This window comes from Lampetra planeri, chromosome 1 (assembly GCF_965212315.1).
Source record: "Lampetra planeri chromosome 1, kcLamPlan1.2.h2, whole genome shotgun sequence".
NCBI lineage: Eukaryota > Metazoa > Chordata > Hyperoartia > Petromyzontiformes > Petromyzontidae > Lampetra > Lampetra planeri.
The window spans coordinates 8947888-8964213 of NC_136107.1; the positions used below are offsets into that span (position 1 = coordinate 8947888).

The window sequence follows — 16326 nt, forward strand, 5'->3', positions numbered from 1 at the left end:
ATCAGGCAGAGTGTGTTTTCTCAGACGTATCATTAACACACGCACACGTGTACATACGCACACACGTGTATATATTAAACACACACCACGGAATATATTTATAAGGCGCACCTACAAAATATGAAAGTAGCGTGTACAACTTCGACACACACTCATCTTGCGTCGTTATGGAGCATTCTGGATAAAAGTAAATCATCCGTAAGCAGAACTTGGATCTGTCTCCACATATAAGTGTAATCGTTTTGGAATATACATATATAGTCCATGTGCCTATTGGCTTTCCAAACCAAATATTATCTTATTCAGTCGAATTTGAATAAGCAAGCAAACTCTCGTCCGGTTTCGACACGCTGGTATTCATGGGCATGTTAGTCCTGTTGAACAAATGATGATGGGTTACCAGACGTTATTGGAAAGATCGCTTCATCTAAACTACGGGGCACTGTTGAACCCAGAGCAGTATTGTCTAGAGAACGTATACACCGTCGTAAAAGTTAATTTATCCCGTTCAACGTTGACATGACTGGCTCTCATGTGTGCGCTGAGAGGTTTTCCCGATGAAGTCTATCCGAATTAAATGTGTGCTATATTAATTAGTACGAATATAGGCTGCTGGCTCGTATATATATATTTATTTTTGACGGATCTATTACCAATTAACAGATGTGTGATCCTGCGGCGCACTGTGTGTGTGTGTCATTCACATGAAGATTTTTAAAACCATGCACAGTGGCACACATGTACAGTATTATCAAATACTCGATGCATATTATGTTCTTGTGTGTGTATATATAAATAAAGGGGTGGAGCGGTGGAGTGGTGGAGCGGTGGTTAGCGCACGGCGTCAAGAGTGAAATTCCCGACCACAGCGAACATCAGTGGCGAGTGATATTTGAATCAGTCCAGGATCCCACCTGCCTTTAACAACCCACTCTGACCTGACCAACTTGAAGTATTGCCAAATAGCCGCCGTTTACAGCCCTTTGTCAATATAAATTCGGATTTGACAAAAGGCTTTAAATGTATTATAATCATTATCAGCCATGCTCTGTTCACTGCTGGGGCGAAGGCTTTCCCAAGCCGTCGCCACATCCTACGACGCTCCGACGACGCAGTAAATAACAATAATTGTTTACATAAATATACAGCGACGAGACGACAGTCACAGACAAACCAGATGTCTCTTCAAATTAGCAAGTTCCTTTATTTATATCAATAAACGACTCAGGTTGGAGCGTAAAACAGCGCTGAAGCGCTTTTGCACCACGCGCTGAACAAGACGTGGCCGCGTGTGCCCGTCACACACACACAGTGTGGGGAGTGGTAGTGCAGCGGTTAGCGCTACGCTGCGCTACGAACCCGGCTACTCGAGTTCAATTCCCGCTCACGGCCAACACCGGTGACGATTATTGGAACCGGTCCTGGGCCTCCTCTAGGTCGACTCAGCCTCAAACGAGTAACTGGTGCGGTGTGTGAAGTTCACCACTTGGGAGACAAAGGCGGCCGGGCGTGGTGCTGGCCACCCACCCCCTCGCGTGCCGTGCCAGCCTTCATAGGTGGCCGCTACCAGCACTTGCACCAAAAGTCTGCCAAGGCTATACGCGGGATCTTTGTCTTTTTCAACGGTTTCTTTTTATTTAAGTTGATTCCTCTGTCTGTTGTGGTGAAATCTTGTAATCAAAATTTCGTCCACTTCCCGTTGTCCAATCGATCCCAAATTGTGCACACAGATCCGGAGACAATGTATGCCTGTATCAAAATCGTCATCAATTAATCAATTAATTGGCTCGTTTAAATCAATTCATATTTTGTATGGAAGCCTTATTTGACGAGTGGTTTGCGAACAGGTTTTGTGAGAGAAAAAAAATGTCATACCAACGTAGGAGTCGAGAGTTCGAAACTATCCCAGAACATATTTTTTTTACTATATATTTTTGTAGTAACATTGTCATGCGCTCTCCATCACGGGGCTGATTTACAGTCGGACAGCTGGACGAGGGCGGTGTGGCGTTTCGTAAAGCGGTGGAGGATTTCTGCGAAGCGGAAAGACGGGTTTCCTCTTCCTTGGGTTCATTCACAAGCGATTTCCAGCCGTGCAGCCGATACGTCCCCTTGGCACGGAATCGCTGAGAGCAGAGCAGCGCTTGTGCGTGTGTGGCCCCTCTAGGCGCGGTCCATGTGCACACAGACACAGGCTGGCGTGATTCATGGATGGTAGGAAAGCGGTACGGATACTCTAGCAGCGAGCTCTCTGTCTGTCATAGCCTAAGCCCGATGAGCAGATGCTTGCATACATGAGATGGCGGGGATGACGGGGGTGGACGGGGTCGATTCTCTTTATCACCTGTGTCGCGGTGTGGGAGCAGGTGTGTTTGGGTGTCCGTTTGTGTATCTCCGTGTTATTTTGCGTGTGTGTGCATCTGTTTGTTTTGTGTGTGTGAGGAATCTGTGCGTGGTTGTATTATGTGCTTCTCATGTGTGTGTGCCCTACATCTGTGGGGAGCGGTGGGGCAGTGGTTAGTGCGCTGCGCTACGAACCCGGTCACCCGAGTTGGATTCTTCTCATGGCCAATACCGGTGACAATTATCTGAACAGTTCCTGGGTCTCTCCTAGGTCGACTCAGCCCCAAATTAGTACCTGGTGCGGTGTGTCAAACATTTCCACTTGGGAGATAAAGGCGGCCGGGCGTGGTGCTGGCCACACACCCCCTCGTGTGCCCTGCCAGCCTTCATAGGTGCTCGCTAGCAGCACTTTCCCCAACAGTCTGTTCAGGTTATACAGGGGGTCTTTGTATATCTGTCTGAGCACGTGTGTGTGTATCCCCGTTTCGTCCGTTTGCATGTACGTATCCGCGCGTCCATGTGTATGCTTCCGTGCGAGTGTCTGTATACGTGTGCGCGTGTGTCCGTATGTTTGTGTGTATGTGTGTGTGTGTCTATCCCGTGTCTGGCCTTACGCGGGTGGGGGGGGGGCTGCATGCAGATTGAGCTGAGCGCAGCGCGGCGCACACGCGCGGAGTCGTCGCCTCGTATTGATGTCGCGCGCGAGAGAGAGAGAGAGCGAGGAAATGCGAGCGCGCGACAGCCACCCACGCGACTCCCTCGCTCGGTTACTTTAAACCGGGACGCGAATTCCTGAGCCGAGCCCTCGCTCCAGCTCCTCGTATACCGCGAGACGGGGCCCACGGGGGCAACCTTCACAACCTTCCCCGGGTTGTCCCGGCTCTCCCTATGCGGCACCGCGGGGGTCTGACAACCAGGCCGTGTGACCGCGCTCAACGGAACAGAGGCGACCGCGGGGCCGGCGCGTCGCGTAATTACGCAGCGCCAACAGATACACGGCGACGTGTTCTAAAGACGTCTTCAGGTTTTGTGAGAACGCGGTAACTCGGTTGCGTTGTCCATGGTTCACACAAACACACACGCGCGTGCATCATAAGGAAGGAATGGTAGGGGAAATCATTAAATTCGTACGCACAATCACGCGACCGGTTATACGCGTAAACCATTTTTTGGTTTTCTTATTCGGCAGAATGTATTTCCGCTAAATTTATCGCTGATATTAAACGACATTTGTCATTCCGGAAAATAAGCTCGCCTTTCAGACGCCCCGCCGGCGTTTTCGTATATCGGTGCCATTACAGATGCCTCGAGTTTAAAAATAACCTGCCCCCCACCCCCCCTGATTTATGAACAATGTACAGACCTCGGCGATTGTAGACGGCACGGACCTCTCCTCGAGTTGCTCGCGTCTCACCCGCGAATCGCGGCTTTCCGTTACTGACATATTATACAAGTCTTAATTTAGACATTTTATTTGCAATATATAATCCAAGGTGCAAATAAAGTGCAAACACGTGTAGAGGTGTTTAAATATATTGAAATAAATACGGGCATAACTTCGACTGTCGCTCACGCTTGGTTGGCGCTTTTTGGGAAATATTCTGACGATTAAAACCGTGACATTTTAAATGCAGTCTAATAAATTGGGGTACAGCATACGTTTTTTTTTGTTTACACATGAACAATTTTCAACACTTACCAACATTTATTCGATGCAATAAATTGAAGAGCTATGAACGATATTTTTAGCCACGTGAAATATCTGGAAAGCCTGCATGGCGTGAAATGTGAGTGAGCGGTGGTGAGACGAATGGACACGTGCAGGAGTGGTTACACGGGAAGTCGTTGAGCATAAGGCAGGAGACAGATCGTTGCAACAGCCAGACCCGCGCATTGGGTCCCTTGGAACGGGTGTGCAGTGACGGGTACATCTCCCATGTCCAATACCACTGTGTGTGTATGTATGTATGCGTGTGGAATGTACACATATACACATTTGAAGGCAAACGCCCTATAATAGCCTTGCAGACTCCAGTGGAGGTAAACACTGTTAGCGGAGCATCTGTTGAGAACATCAAAGGGCCGTGAGAGGTGATGATGGCTTGGGGAGGCCTTCATCCGTGGATTGGATCATGGCTGATGATGGTCGACCATAATGGTGATGCGGATGACTGAGGCCAGTACGATTAACGAGGTGGGGTGATATGGCCAGAATCACACACATGCCCGGCCGCGTTTGTCTTCCCAATGCTGGTTTTAATGAAACGCACCCGTTACTAACTTTAGATTGAGTCGACCTACGGGAGCCCGTGGTTAGGTTGGGATAACAAATTCTACTCGTTCGTAACCGCGCACACACACAAGAGACGCACGCACAGAGGTGCATGTGTGTCCTCTCTCCGTGCCAAAGAAGATCGAGTATGCTGGGAATTATATACTGTACGTACTTAAAAAGTGACCACCACCCAAATGCTGTAGGCCTTTTGCGAAGCCTCGCTTCAGTTGAATACTCGCGTTTGAAGAGGTGACGACCACTAAGGAGTTGCGGTGATAGCCTCGGTTCGTGCGAGGTGGTGACGGCTTCGGGATGATTTTCCCTTGCACTGGGTTTACCATGGCCGAGGATGATGGTGATACTGAATAAATAATGTAATACGTGTGAGTATGCGCAGACGTTAAACATATGTACGACAATAATGTCAGACGTGTGAGTATGCGCATACTTTAAATATACGTACATCTCGTTACTATTTGATCATCCTACATACACGCGCAGTGCATATGCTATTACACTGACATAAACCTATACATATTACAAAGTAGCTACACGTTATATACAAAACTAGTGCTCGCTCGGAACTCGAGAAAACCAACGATTAACTTGTGTCTGCCTACCGGCCATTCCTGTGTGACTGGAATGGCGAATACTGCGCTTTTTTACATTCGGCATTCCTAGCGTGCGCATCTCGTCAACACGATGATGACTGTGAGAGGAGTTTTCAACTCAGGCGAACATTTCAAGCTCTATTCGTGACATTGTTGTTGGCGTATGTTCATTTTGTGTCCGATTTCATTTTGCGAAAACGCACGAATGTTTCCGCTACCACCGTCTGTCAATGTAACAAATCGCCCCGGACATTTATAAACGCGCAACTCCCGTGACGAGAGAAGTGTTTCGGCCGTTTCGTTAAAATGTGAATCTGTGGTGAGTTGCAGAAATACCTTCAACGATATTTTCCCTTAGTTTTGAAAATAAATACATTTAAGATGAGGGAACATGTCAAAGAACCAAGAAGATTCATGAATATTATGGAACTCGTAACTGGCCCTTACACGTGTTAATTGACGTCAATACGAATAAACAATACAGAAGGATTCCCTTTTACGCATTTACAAACGACGCGTGCGTCTCTCTTTCATTCGGTTGTAAAAGTAACGTTACAATTTATCAATAAGAGCACGCGTGACGGCGGTGCTAATATTGGCCACGTGTGAGTGTTCACAAAGCAAGCACAATTATTGCACACGCCATCACGTGCCAAAATAAGAAAAAAAGAGTGCATTTCGTTGATGTTGATTGACTTGGGGGCAACACTGCTCTGGCACGTTGCTCGCACACAACCGAAGAGAACGGGTATCTTTTTCTCCAAAACAATAATTATATCTTACAAAAATGTAACAAACCAACAACAGCAACAACACCACCATCGTCAGTTCATCGTCGTGAGACCAGAGGGCCTCACCGTAATCAGAGGCGACTGTCTCCGCCACTACTCCGGCTCGTAGTATTCGCCAAAGCAGGGGGCTGGATTTTCCTTGAGGCAGCTTTTGGCGAATTCTCTACCGCCACCCGACAATGTAGCAGCGGAGGGAGGAGCAAGGACAGGGGAGTCGGTGTCCCGCTTGTGCTGCCCGGAGATGCCCTCTTCGACCTCGGTCGAGAGACGTCGCTTCTTGGCGGACACGTCCTCCACCGCCGCTGCGCCGGCACCGCCGCTCTCGAACACCCCGGAGTCGCCGGACTCGGCGGATTTGCTGGAGGGGGGGCTCTCCAGGAGCTTGTCTGGCCGCACCTCCTCGGGCACTCCCACCACCCCACCGATCTGCTGCAGCTCCTGGAACATGGATGTGCTGTTACTGCATGCGTCCGCGGAAAATCCAGCAGTCGAAGGCTGCTGCTGCTGCTGATGATGATGTGGATGATGAGGTTGATGATACTGTTGCTGGAGGTGGTGCGGCATTCGCCCCCAGGACTTGCTCCAGTCGCTGGCCGTGCCCAAGGCGCCGTGCTCCGCGGCCGCGTAATAGCTCAGCGAGCACGAGGGGCTGGGCGGCAGCGCCATCGGTTTGAAGCCATAGGATAGGAGGGAGCCGGCTCCCGCGCCGCCTCCCGCGCCGCTGCCTCCGCCGCCCACGGCGCCGCCGATGGCCCCCATGTCGGGCTCAAAAGGAGACTGCGGCAGTGGTCCCATGAGCCAGCGCTCGGCGCGTTCACTGTCGTTGAAGGCTGCGGCCAACTTTGAGCCGTAGGACGGGGAGCCAAATCGCTCGGAGATGAGGGAGCCGCTGTCGTAACGCGGCCCGAACAGCGAGTGCGGGCGCAAGGAGTCGTGTGGTGACGGGGTGAGGCGGTCCAGGTCCACGCCCGGGTAGATGCTGCACGCAGCCAAGGGTCGGAGTTAGAGTTAGTAGGGTCAGGGCTATTATGATGGCAACAGCTGGGCATTATTAGAGGATGATCAAATCACACGGAATCCACCAGATCTTGGAAGTAAAATGGATAGTATTTGGATGGGCTACTACTCTGCATAACATGTGTTAATAGGCTGCGGGGATACGTTGACAGCAGAGGGCACAGTTTGGTTTCAGAAAGGTTGCATGGGGTTCAGACTGGGTAAATGATATGCAGACATAACACCCAGGTATCTAAATTGAATTATTACAAAAAAACACATAAATAACGAGATTCTGGTTAGGAAATTGGTTAAAGGTAGAGCAAGGTTGAACACGATAAGAACTTCATACCGCCGTATATAAATTGGTTTAAACGTGTACGAACTTGAGATGATGTACATGCAGACTTTACACCTTCGAACGTAAATTGAAACATATACTGTGCTAATCAGAGGTGCGGGTTAGGTATACAGTTTTCACACGCCCATAACTATACTAATTAGTAACTTATATCATGATTTCAGATTAGAACTGCACAAATGTCACCACAAGGTAACTAAACTACTGTGTCAAACAACACGGACTTGGAGTTGGTGTTGCGGCTCAAACTCAACAAAATTCACTTTAGACCATGAGCCCAGTCCAGATATCTCACTTGTTAGTAGCCCAGAGGTTGCATAAACGTAGCGGTTCCAATTTCTCTCAATTTTTTGCAGCCGTCTGGAACGCTCTTCTTTCCCATATTCGGAAGCCATTGGAGCTATGCACTTTTAAATCTCGATTGAAGACTCATTTCTTCAGAACTGCTTTAAGTGTTCAGTTTGGTGTCCTTCCCCGGCGCCTCCGATTAGCACGGTTGGCTATGTATTGTACGAAAGAAGTTCAACATATTCTTAGGTTTTTTCGGTAAAGTCACGTAGGTAAAACATTAAAATTAATGAAAGTAAAATAAAATAAAAATCACGACGTTTCGGAGGCAACACAAGTCTCCGTCATCAGGTGGGACCGTCACAGCCAGATTTGCTGCATCAAGTGAGGCAATGATTCAAGATGTAATCCCTTAAAAGCAAGTTGGGATTACATCTTGAATCATTGCCTCACTTGATGCAGCAAATCTGGCTGTGACGGTCCCACCTGATGACGGAGACTTGTGTTGCCTCCGAAACGTCGTGATTTTTATTTTATTTTACTTTCATTAATTTTAATGTTTTACCTACGTGACTTTACCGAAAAAAACCTAAGAATATGAATCCTTGCAGTCACGAAAGCTTCAAATTTAGAAGTTCAACATACCACGGTGAATTATGTGATAAAACAATGGAATGAGTGGGGTTATGAAATACATACAAAATTACGACTTGAGTTTTGCTACGTTAGCTGCTATATGAAGAAAGTTAACATCTTATAAAATAGACTAATACATGATAGAGAGATGACTTAAAAAAAAAAATTCTAAAAATACTCACCGCTGAAATATGAGTCAAGATTTCTAAATTTAAAATGAATACATGTTGGTGCAGGCTATTTCAGAAAAAAATGCGATTATAAATATGGGAAGCTTATTTAATATAGGAATATCTTAGAATGCTGTGTATTATATTTAAAAACTATACATTCATGTACTTACGCTATGCTGATTTTATTACACATGTTTACATGAGCGGTAGTTTTCAAACTTATATTTGGATTGTTTTGTCATTGCAAAATTCTATCATATACATGATGCTAATTCTACTTATAAAATGATGGATGATACACGCTAATAAACGTGTTCATAGATTATAATGATTTAGACTTTTATTTATGTATGTTGAACTTCTTTCTCACTGTACGTAGCACAACCATGCTAATCGGTTGGTGCGAAAACGTGCTGCACGATATTCGCTAACGAGAAGAGGAACAATGACTCGGAGGCACGAAGAACCACAGGCAAGCGAGAAGCCAGCAACCAGGCCGTCAGCCAGGGCCACCACTCTTCCAAGCTCTGCCGTCCTATATGTATTAAGATATGCTCAACCAATTAAGAGTGTTCATACATACGAAGGGAGCGCCGGGCAAATAACCCACACATTGGACAATAAGGGGCTTAATTAGTATGCGCATATCTTGATTTAGCTCCCGTGGAAGTGACGACCTTCACGAATGCAGTCATAAGGAAAACAGCAGTGATGCCAGGTGCTGCACGTTCATCACTTACGAATCATAATTGTCCCGGAAGCCTTTGGCAAAGGGGTTATGATCTATCTTCAGCTGTGTGATCTAGAAACACACATACACACACGCGTTTGCGCGCGCACACACACACGCGCGTTGGTAACATTATGACTTATACACTAAATTAATTATATGTGCATGTAAATACGAGAGCATGGGGCGTGTTCATTTCCTTCCCAGTGTATGTTTATATTGCCTATATCCCACGTTTCAGTGCAAGTCATGTACAATGTAATGCTGCTTGCCGTATGAATGCAGCGTGTGTGTATGCACTAATGCATGCACATGTACAGCGGCGTCAATCCACTGCTGGATGATAGGTCTCTCCACGCAGTTGTGGGTTGGGTCGTGGGATTTATTTCACTTTACTTCGGTTCTCTTTTCTGCCCTGCAAAGTGACCACAGACCCTAAAGTAACTTGTTAGGCATGGTGGTCGCACATTCAAGCATTACCCAGGTTCAATTTGCTTAGCTTCTGAATTCTGTCGACCGTGCCTTCGTTTGGGCGCAAATCGGGTCCAACCAGAAGTGTGCATATAATCATCAACCGTGATCAATCCACTGCTGAATAATAATTTACATTTATTTGTAAGGCGCCTTCCAATAATGTCTCAAGGCGCCTTGTAAGAATAATGAAAGGCCAATAGAGACAGAGAAGCTAAATAGAATAAACTGACTTAATAACACATTCCTGCGGAGGGAGCTGGTAGGAACGTTGGGTTGCTGGGTCAATGGTCAGGGTCAACGGCGGCGTGGTGTATTCCGGAAATATGGCCGACTGTGAGGGCAGACACAAGCCGGTGTGAGTAGGTTAAACGTTGAGTTTTATAAGGGCACCACGGGGTGACCAGCCCCTCCCCACCCAGCCCCACCCCTCCCACCCCCCACCCAGCCCCACCCTCCCCACCCAGCCCCTCCCCACCTAGCCCCTCCCCACCCTCCCCACCCAGCCCCTCCCCACTCTCCCCTCTCCACCCAGCCCCACCCCTCCCATTTTTGGATTCACGACGGCCGGACACAATAATCCCAATGTGGGCTGGTGGAACCAGGTGGTTCCTACCAGTACGAGTTATAAGACGATACTTAAAAGTATTCACATTATCGGAAAAACGATTTTCCACCGGTAGAGATTTCCACAACCGTGGTGCGGACACAGCAAATCCCAGGAATGCAGCTGGGATCGAGGTACGCACAGAAGGGCGGAGTCTGCGGGGGTGCACGGATAAATGAACTTATGAATATATGGTGGTAGTGCCAGCCCATGCGAGGCTTTAAAAACAAGTAGAAGGCAGTTAAACTCTACTCGTTTCAACGACAGTAGCCAGTGCAATGATAAGAGAACTGGGGAAATGTGGTCACGTAATGGGGTTCGAGTGAGCACCCTAACTGCCGTATTCTGAACAATTTGTAGTCTACCAAGAACCTTATTTGAAACACCAACCAGCAATGCATTGCCGTCATCGATTCGCGAGAGAACAAGTGCATGTGTAGTGACATCGGGGATGTCACTGTATAGTGCCGGCCCGGAAGGGTCGTGCCGTTCAAGTGCATGTGTAGTGACATCGGGGATGTCACTGTATAGTGCCGGCCCGGAAGGGTCGTGCCGTTCGATGTTCCTACATCGTGGAAGCGCCGTGTGGGTGGCTGTGTGTGACACCAGCCCTAGCGGGGCTTGGCAAGTACTTGGACAGTGTGGGCACCACGCACAGCGTGTGGTGGGGGGTTCCACCGAGGGGGAGGGGTGAGTGTCAGCCCAGGGGCAGGGTTTCCCCGGGCCATGGCACTCTGGTTGACCCCGTAGACACGTGGTCCAGAGTGTCCACATAAGGGGCCCCAGGTGGGGGGGGCTAGTGGGTGATCACGTGTCCGGGGAGAGCTCTTCAGAAGGATCTAGAGGGAACGAGAATGTTCGGGAAGGTGGGCGGGTCCGAGGGCGGAGCGGCCCCGACCGGAGGGGGATATAAGGCGGGTCCCTGAGAGGGACCGGGGTTGCTGCATTCTACAAGCTGGAAGCTCAACATTTACAAGCTGGAAGCTCAACATCTACAAGCGGGAAGCTCAACATCTACAAGCTGGAAGCTCAACATCTACAAGCTGGAAGCTCAACATCTCAAGCGGGAAGCTCAACATCTACAAGCTGGAAGCTCAACATCTACAAGCTGGAAGCTCAACATCTACAAGCGGGAAGTTCAACATCTACAAGCTGGAAGCTCAACATCTACAAGCTGGAAGCTCAACATCTACAAGCTGGAAGCTCAACATCTACAAGCTGGAAGCTCAACATCTACAAGCTGGAAGCTCTACGTCTCAAGCTGAAGCTTGAGGCAACCACGTGATCAGAGACCCGAGTGAGGGATCGACCCTTCGTAGCAGTAACTCGCTGTAGTCTGGCAAAGGGGCAGTTACCCCTTTGTGTTACGGTGTTACGGTGTTACAAATAAAAATGTTGCCTCTAAAAGGAACAACATCTGCGACTCAGTTGGACTCACTACAAATGGACTGGCCTCTGATAATCAGCTGGTATAAGGATATTGTGCAGTCGAACAATGTTTCTGAGGTTTTCACAACCTAATTAACATGAGCTTCGAAGAAAAGGGACGGATCGAATATTACCCAAAGATTACTAATCTCATGCTTCATGTAGACGTTATGGTCATCAATAATTAGGCTGAAAAGTCCCAGTTTTTTAAATTGTTGGTAAGAGCCGACTAGGAGAAGTTCGGTCTAATTTTCATTTAGCTGGAGAAATGTGTCTGCATCCATAATTTGACTTATTAATGACGAGGATGAAGTCCTCTCCCATAGAAGTTGCCATCACTCGCTATTCTGCGATGTAATAATCCACGGAGCATCTGATCACGTGGTGATTTAACCACTCAACCTCCTCTGTGGGAGTGATCTCGGACGCGTTCGTTGCAAGAGGACGTTATATAGCCTGCTGTAAGGCGACGGGTGCTCAATAGTGACAATACCATTCGTATCTGCCGAAGGCGTGACCTTAAAGCCGGGTGTAGGAATCACACACACCGAACCGATGGGAGTCTCAGAGATGAGGGGGTTACCCCAAACCTCTTCCACTCATCAAGGAATAACGGGGACCCCCTCCCACCCGTCGCCCACACTTCAGATGGGGAAGACTGCGCATCTCTGTATACACTCTTTAAACATCCCACCCACCCAGACCCCTCCAACATTGTCTCATTAGGAGTAAAACCATCACGCCTACTCCTCGCCTGTCACTTTTGGGGCAACCCTAATATATTGAAGAAACGGCCGCTACCAATCACGCCGCTCGGGTGATTTGTCCATTACGTGATGGTGATGGAGAGATTAGCAGGTGTTTGCCAAAATATCTGCCCAATTTTATTGCAGCTGCAAAAGTGCTATTTAATGCTGGCAGCTGGACGTTTTGGATATTTATTAGGCATGTGCTGAACAACCGTTGTAAAATTATGAATTCTGGATTACAATCTGGCTTTGGAACTCTTAAACATGATCATCCGCGCGTGTATTCGAGAATGCACTGACCAATATGCTGGCCTTGCTGATGCTTTCATCGCCGTGACTGTTAAGTCTGTTTTAGACGCTGGTCCACGACTGAAGGCGCGATGAATGTAATATACAACCCCTTGTCGACTCCCTGATGGATGAAGGACTCCCCATGACGTGCCATTCATGCTGGTTTTAATACCCATACTTCACCATGTTTTTTAAAAATAGAACATTCATTTCTATAGAAATTCGTTTTTGTGTTTAGTTTGTTGTCCTTTCTCCGCACCTCTGATTAGTGCGGTTGGCTAACGGTACAAAAGAGGTTCAATATACATACGTACAATGCGGGGTTGGTGAAGGGAGCGGCCTGGAATCTATGCAGGTATTGTTTTCCACTGATGTTCACTGTAGTCAGTAATCGAACTCGGGGCGCCGGATTTAGAGCGCAATGTGCTAACCACTGCGCCACCGCTCCACTAACCACGGCGTCACAGTCTGCAGTTATCTTATGCACTGGCCCCCCTACGACGACTGAATTAATCTTCATAATTGATTTCGCGAATTTCCAATGATTCTGTGTTTTGGCTGCGAAGGATGGACCCCGTGTTAATTTACGCGCAATTCACTGGGCTCTGCACTTTATGAAGTGGGGTTTTAATGATTACATTTGTCAGAGTACGACTGTGCTGGCAGCCGCGGCGATTGACTCGGACGCTCTTTATCAGAGGTGCTTGGGATTGCGAGGATATGTGCCGCAAGCCAGCGCAGGTTCAGTGTTTTTCTGTGACGTGTACCTCGTGGAGGTGTTTTCTGTACAGGTGACAGCAGAGTGAACACGAAGCACATATTGTATTTTTATTTCAGATCATTGTCAATCCGCTTCAGGATGAAGGCCTCTCCCTCCCCACGTCGTGTGGGTAATGTGGGTTGTTTGACCGTACTTCTGTCCGCTGCTTAGTGCGGGCTGATCAAGTGGGGAGTGGTACTCAGGAGTGGTTCAGACATCAATCGCCACTGATGTTAGAAGTGGCCTGGAACCGAACATAGGCTGGCCGGTTTAGTAGGCTAACCACTGCGCCACCGCTCCTCCTCACGCATTCATTGCCGTTCCTCAAATTCCCATTGGCACGTAAAAGTTACGGCGTCGCGTGTGCGTATAGACTGAGTCGTGGTCGACTCAGTCTATAGTCATGAAATTAGTTACCCGTTTCGTGTGTCCAAATATTTTCTATAAAGGAGACAAAGACGGGACGGGCGTGGTTACGACCACACCCGTCAGTCTGTATTTCCACCGAAGGGGATATTTGTGGGGTTTCTTTGTGTTAACACAGTTCCAGAGCCCTGCTCCAAAAGCCCCGACAACGTCCAGTGGGCCAGCAACAAACAGCTGCGTGTCAAACAAAATATTTGTACGGCTTAAGGGCTGCAGGAAAGTGTTAAGGTGTGTGCAGACCGTTTGATAAATGCTGCATGCTGATAAACCGGGCGAATGGCCATGTTAATGGAGTAAACGATGTCCGTGTAGACGGTAGCACAGCAAGTAGGCCGCTTATTTATCCCTAGAACTGAGAGTCTTTATGTTCCGGGCGATCAGAGGCGAAATGCTCATAAAGGAATCGGACAATGTACTACGCTACTTGAGTTAAGAAGATTTAGGAGCGCGACATTAGCATACTAAAACACGGACACTGTTTCATGGTCTTCCCAATATGTAATGTGTAATTTACGGAAATGGAGGGGTGGGGTAATCTGTCTGGGCTCAAGTGAATATTTCGACTCGGTCTGTTACGTGTGTATGTGTGGAGCGGTGGCGCAGCGGTTAGCGCGTGTTAGTATGGGTCAGGCGACTGGTGATGTGCCGGTTAACGCGCTGCGCTCGGAACCCGGTGAGCCGAGCTCGATTATCTGAACCGGTCTTGACGATTATCTGAACCGGTCTTGGGCCTCCTCGCGTTCGATTTAGCCTCAAATGAGTGCCTGGTGCGATGTGTAACCATCGCCACCGGGGAGACAAAGGCGTCCGGGTGTTGGTGTTGAACACCCACCCTGTCGTGCGCTGTGCCGGCCATCGTAGGCGCTCGCTAACAGAGATTGCAGCCTGTGAAAAACGCTGTTTTGACCTCTGTACCGGGCTCTTGATTAATTAAAAAATTGTCTGCTTTGCAATACGGTGTGGGGGGGGGGGGGGCTGCGGTGTCGTCGTGTCAGGCGATGCGGGTCCTCACGTCCGTGTTCTGGTAGGCGGTGACAGCGATGAACTGTGTCTCGGGGAAGGTGAAGGTCTGGGCTCGCGCCGCTTGTGCCACGGCCTCCTCCACGCCCTCCTCGCTCACCTCCACGACGTGCAGCCGCGGCTGGTACTTGTGCAGCGACTGCAGCACGATCATCTGCGGACCACGGGCCCGATGAAATCGTGAACCAGAGTATACAACCGATTGCTCGATTTCAGTGCGCTGTATACAATGTCATTCACAAAGGAACAGTGGTGCAGAGTTTAGTCCACTGCGCTGTGAACGGGGCCACCTGAGTTTGATTCAGGGCCACGGCTAACACCAGTGGAGCGTGAACTGGTTCACGCCACATTATAATTCCGGACGGACCAGCGTGGTGAAGTATGCTTAATCAACCTCCATGACTGTCATCGCCCAGGCTTTCATCAAGCCGTGGGCTTTCTTGAAAGTGGAGTTTTGTCAAAATGTATTTCGTATAGTTTGTTTTATCTTAACTGACTCAGAATGAAAGGTCATCATCGAGTATCGTTCATTCACAGTGTCTATAAACGAATGATAAATATATACACACACACGTGCACAGGGGTGTGCACAAGAAAAATCGAAGTCAAATGTAGTCCTTAATATAACTAACTAGACGAGGGCCCATTGAAGCTAAACGTTCATATTTATTTTAAGGGAGATCTGAGTTAGAAATAAGTCCATTCTCAAATAAAAACACAGTGTACATTCTAGATTTGAAGCTTTCGTGACTGCAAGGAATCATATTCTTAGGTTTTTTCCGGTAAAGTCACGTAGGTAAAACATCAAAATTAATGAAAATAAAATAAAATAAAACATTTTATTTTCAATAATTTTTGATGTTTTACCTACGTGACTTTACCGAAAAAACCTAAGAACACAGTGTACACACAGCAGTCCTTCCGGATTACGACGGCGAGGACGTGTTTGTGAGCGTGCGCTCTGTTGGAACGCGATTTCCGACACAGATATTTTTTTAATATTATTCATGGCCCAGTAGTTAGCGACCTGCGCTACGAACACCAGAGACCTTTGTTCAATTTCCGACCACGGCTAATATCAGTGGCGAGTGTTATCTGGAAAGCTCATGGGCTCCTCTTCACAAATTCGCGCTGACCACCGTTGTGAAGTCAATAAAAAAAACTCCTATGCCAAACACGACATAAAGGGAGGCCTTCATCCAGCAGTGGATTGACAAAGGGGTGAAAAATGTATCATAATTTGTATTATTATTTTGTATATAGGGAACCATTATTCACCTTAATTTATGTCCATTAAAAAGTGCTCGTGTTATATATTCTATTTAAGTAGTCGCCATTGCCGTGGCTTGGACGAGGAGGTGACGAATGCG

General features: G+C 47.9%; 1 protein-coding gene across 1 annotated transcript in view; it reads right to left on the bottom strand.

Moving 5' to 3' along the window:
• Positions 1 to 6113: 6113 nt before the first annotated feature.
• LOC144723237 (T-box brain protein 1-like) overlaps positions 6114 to 16326 on the bottom strand; it is a 34344-nt gene continuing 24131 nt past the window's right edge. The window contains exons 9-12 of the mRNA XM_078601809.1: positions 14949 to 15110; positions 9215 to 9276; positions 6562 to 6999; positions 6114 to 6480 (exon numbers count right to left, since the gene is read on the bottom strand). Of these exons, the coding sequence (XP_078457935.1) occupies positions 6114 to 6480; positions 6562 to 6999; positions 9215 to 9276; positions 14949 to 15110 (1029 nt within the window). The remainder of the gene's footprint in view (positions 6481 to 6561; positions 7000 to 9214; positions 9277 to 14948; positions 15111 to 16326) is intronic.